At 41.2% G+C, this 3,392-nt stretch overlaps 1 protein-coding gene across 1 annotated transcript in view; it reads left to right on the plus strand.

Annotated features, from left to right (window-relative positions):
• Window positions 1-424: 424 nt before the first annotated feature.
• Window positions 425-3,392, plus strand: part of LOC102485012 (transmembrane protein 255A) — a gene marked incomplete at its 5' end in the record, with an annotated part of 39,003 nt that continues 36,035 nt past the window's right edge. Inside the window, 2 exons of the mRNA XM_006166000.1 lie at window positions 425-532; window positions 3,037-3,126. Coding sequence (XP_006166062.1) covers window positions 425-532; window positions 3,037-3,126 — 198 coding nt within the window. The remainder of the gene's footprint in view (window positions 533-3,036; window positions 3,127-3,392) is intronic.

Raw genomic sequence — 3,392 nt, forward strand, 5'->3', positions numbered from 1 at the left:
TGAGCTTGATTAGTATGCCAGATGCATCCAAAATTGCTATCGCAAACCTTTATTTCGTAATTCATGCATCAAAGTGGAAGGTCCTTTTCAAAAAGAGATAAAGATCAGAACATAATATGTATTTTACACTGTTATATGTCTCTTACTGACTCACTGGTCATGTGGTAAGTAATGGGTATTGAAATTGAAATAGGCAGGCTCTGAAAAGCTATGGTTGACCTTTACTTTAGTTTTTGGGCACATGAGTTTCCTTTTAGGTGTGATTCATAGCTACAAAGGAAAACGGGCAAATGGTAGGAGAAAAAAAACTTGTATTGTACATGCTGTATTTGTGTAACAACTGTGTGTGGCTTTAGCATCTATACCCCAGTTATTTTCCGTTGTCCTGAATCCCATCCAGGAGCTGGAATGATTGTGTGGTCAGGCTGACTGTCTTCCCACATGCTATGTATGCCATGTTGCTTTGCAGCTCGGCTTTGGATCATTCCTTGGAATCATCGGATCAAACCTAATTGAGAACAAACGGCAAATGGTAAGTTTTCATTCCTATAGAATCACGTTCTTCATTTGAAAAAGTTCGGCACTTATGTGGATAAATAATGCGTTTCTTATTTGGCCGCAAGAGAAATTGCTGCTCTGCATTTTGTCCTAAGCCTCTAGGGAACACGTTTTTAGAGTGACCCTGTAGTCTGTACTTGGGACTTGTTCTCACATGGCCTGATATTTCTCACTGACCTAAGCTAGTCTCCTTAAGCCATGGGGTTAGAATATTCTGGATCTTGCCCTTTGCATTCCGTCTCACTCTCAATGGAGTACTTTAGCCAGTCAGGCTGTTATGGTCACGTAGAGCGCCTTTGCCTCTGTGATTTCCATTACTTGCTGCCCTGGATTATTGGTGACCTTCACATCTTCCTCTCTGCTACAACATATTTTGGGAAAGTTTTTCTAGAGAATTCTTCTGCAAAAGGAAGATGACAAGCTAGAGGATGTTGGTTAAGAGAACAAATGTACAAAATGAACAAATGCACAAAAAGAGGGCAAAATTATGAAGTCAACCTAGACTATCCCCATTACCCATAGTGCAGAGCTTAGTGTGTTGTAAGAAGAAAAGAAGGATGAGCTTAGCACCAAAGGTGAGGCTTAGAAAGTTCCATGTCCTAATGGGGAACCAAAAAAGGCAGGTTGTATTTTCATGTTCAATCTGAGAAGGCTTCCTCAAGGTCAAGGGTAGGTGGTACAGACTGAATTGCAAGCATATTGCAGTTTTATGGACTTACAAATCAAGATGCCTAGTGAGTGGTCAGATGGTGTACTGATTAGTCTCCCCCTATACAAGTCTCTATGGCATTAAAACTTTGATAATGGGTTCAACTTAACAGCGAGTTTAATCAGATAACATAATGGTTCCAGGGACAGAGAACTCCGACTGTATGTTTTTTCCCCCAGCAATGTGGGGAATCACCCTCAGGAGAGTTCTAATAATTTTATTCTTCCTTTTTACCTGGACATCCCTGCCTTTCCCCCATCCCCAGTTGTGTTTGCACTTTTGACTTAAATTATTCAAAATAATGGGAGAGTTTTCATTGTAGAGCTGATCATAGCATAGCTGATAATGCCAATTTCATTACATCGTTCATCCATTATTTACCAATTCTCTGTAGTGCTGTGAAGTGAGATTTATGGAGAAAGGTTTCTGAATAACTCTCAAAGGAGATAAGTATTTCTTCATAGCCTGTCAAGGTGCAAGAACCCTAGGGTGGCCTTGATTTTAATTTCCTCTTTCTACCTGGTGAGCAGCTTAATGCTGTTATTTTCTCTTCTTTTCCACACACACAAAAAAAAATTTCAAAAAAGAAAAATGCTGATTCCATCTAGTTCTAAGAGTCAATATGGGCAAATGGTAGGCTCAGTTAGCACCTATCCCTGCCCTGGAAACACCTATCTCATACTGCTGCCCACCACCACCACCACTGCCAATTGCATTGTAAAATCACCTTTATAATAAATGACAATTCTAGGGACCAGCAGATGGCATAATGGTTACGTCGCTGGACTCCCATGTAATCTGACCATGGTTCAAGTCCCGGACCAGTGGCTTAAACCTCACATTGGGCATGTGTGCGTGCATGTCCAAGATCCTGAGAGGACAATGGAGGAGAAGGGATTTGTGGCATGGTCATCCCCCCAGGGGGTGATTTCTCGCTTTTTGTCTCTCTGTCTTCCCCAGTGAACACACGTACCCTATAGCAAAAAAAAATCTTTCTTAAGGAAAAAAAAAACAAGGCAATTTTCTTTTTTCTCACATGATTAGAAAATAGGACAGACAGGTTTAGGCAAACATTTTTCATACTTGAAAGTTGTTGTTTACACATACCACACAGAGTTGATCAATTTTAGAGATTTCAAGTCTTGTAAAATATCCTTGACATTTATGTAAGTCTTAGTTGAATGTCTTCTTTCTTCAGTAAAGTAGAAGGCAATGTAAGGTTGTACAGGACCTCAGAATCATCCTTGTCTTCACCAGGGCCTACTAGACCATTGAGTAGCATTATGAGGGAGCAAAAAGAACACTAGATTAGAAGTCGATGAGCACCAGGCTCTTCCATAGACTAGATAGAGTCTCTGGGCACACCACTTTCTCTCATTGTGCATCCATTTTTACATGAATAAAATAAGGGGCTGGGCCACATGATGTCAAAGGTCCAACATTTTTCTGAGTGTGAAGATTGAAGGACCATGCAGTCAAATTCTTCCATGGGCAGCCTGCTGGATACCAGCAAACCTCATCTTCATTTAGCACTCACAGAGTGAATTTCTTAGCTTGCCTTGAAAACATAAAATATATTTCAGTTGCCCCTTCTCTGCACCCTCTCCCTACCCTTACTCCCAGTCATCCTGCATGACTGAAAAGAACATCCCCATGAGGTGGCAGGCTAGAATTCTGCTTTGGCTGGCAGTCTCTTGAGGATCACCTAGTCTTCAGAAGCTGCAAGAATAAAAGGCTAACGGACATTTTCGCTTTGTTCCCCTCTGCAGCTGGTGGCTTCTATCGTGTTTATCAGCTTTGGTGTGATTGCAGCTTTTTGTTGTGCCATAGTTGACGGGGTCTTTGCTGCCAGACACATTGTGAGTATTTTTAGTCCTGGGTTAAAGTAAATATGCAATACAGCAAGGCTTCATTGAATGTGTGCTGGATATTCAGCACTGTGTTACGTACTAGGAGGGGTTCTTAGAGGGAGAAGATAAGATTCCTCTCCTCAAGGAGCTGACAATCAAGATGAGGACACTGATGGGCACAGGTATCTAGAGAACTGGATCTAAGCTAGGAGTACAAATTCTAAGTTTCATAGTCATTTATCTTGGACTTCAGAAATAAGGGAAGGCTTCCTGCT

Source organism: Tupaia chinensis, unplaced genomic scaffold (assembly GCF_000334495.1).
Source record: "Tupaia chinensis unplaced genomic scaffold, TupChi_1.0 Scaffold144145_1, whole genome shotgun sequence".
NCBI lineage: Eukaryota > Metazoa > Chordata > Mammalia > Scandentia > Tupaiidae > Tupaia > Tupaia belangeri.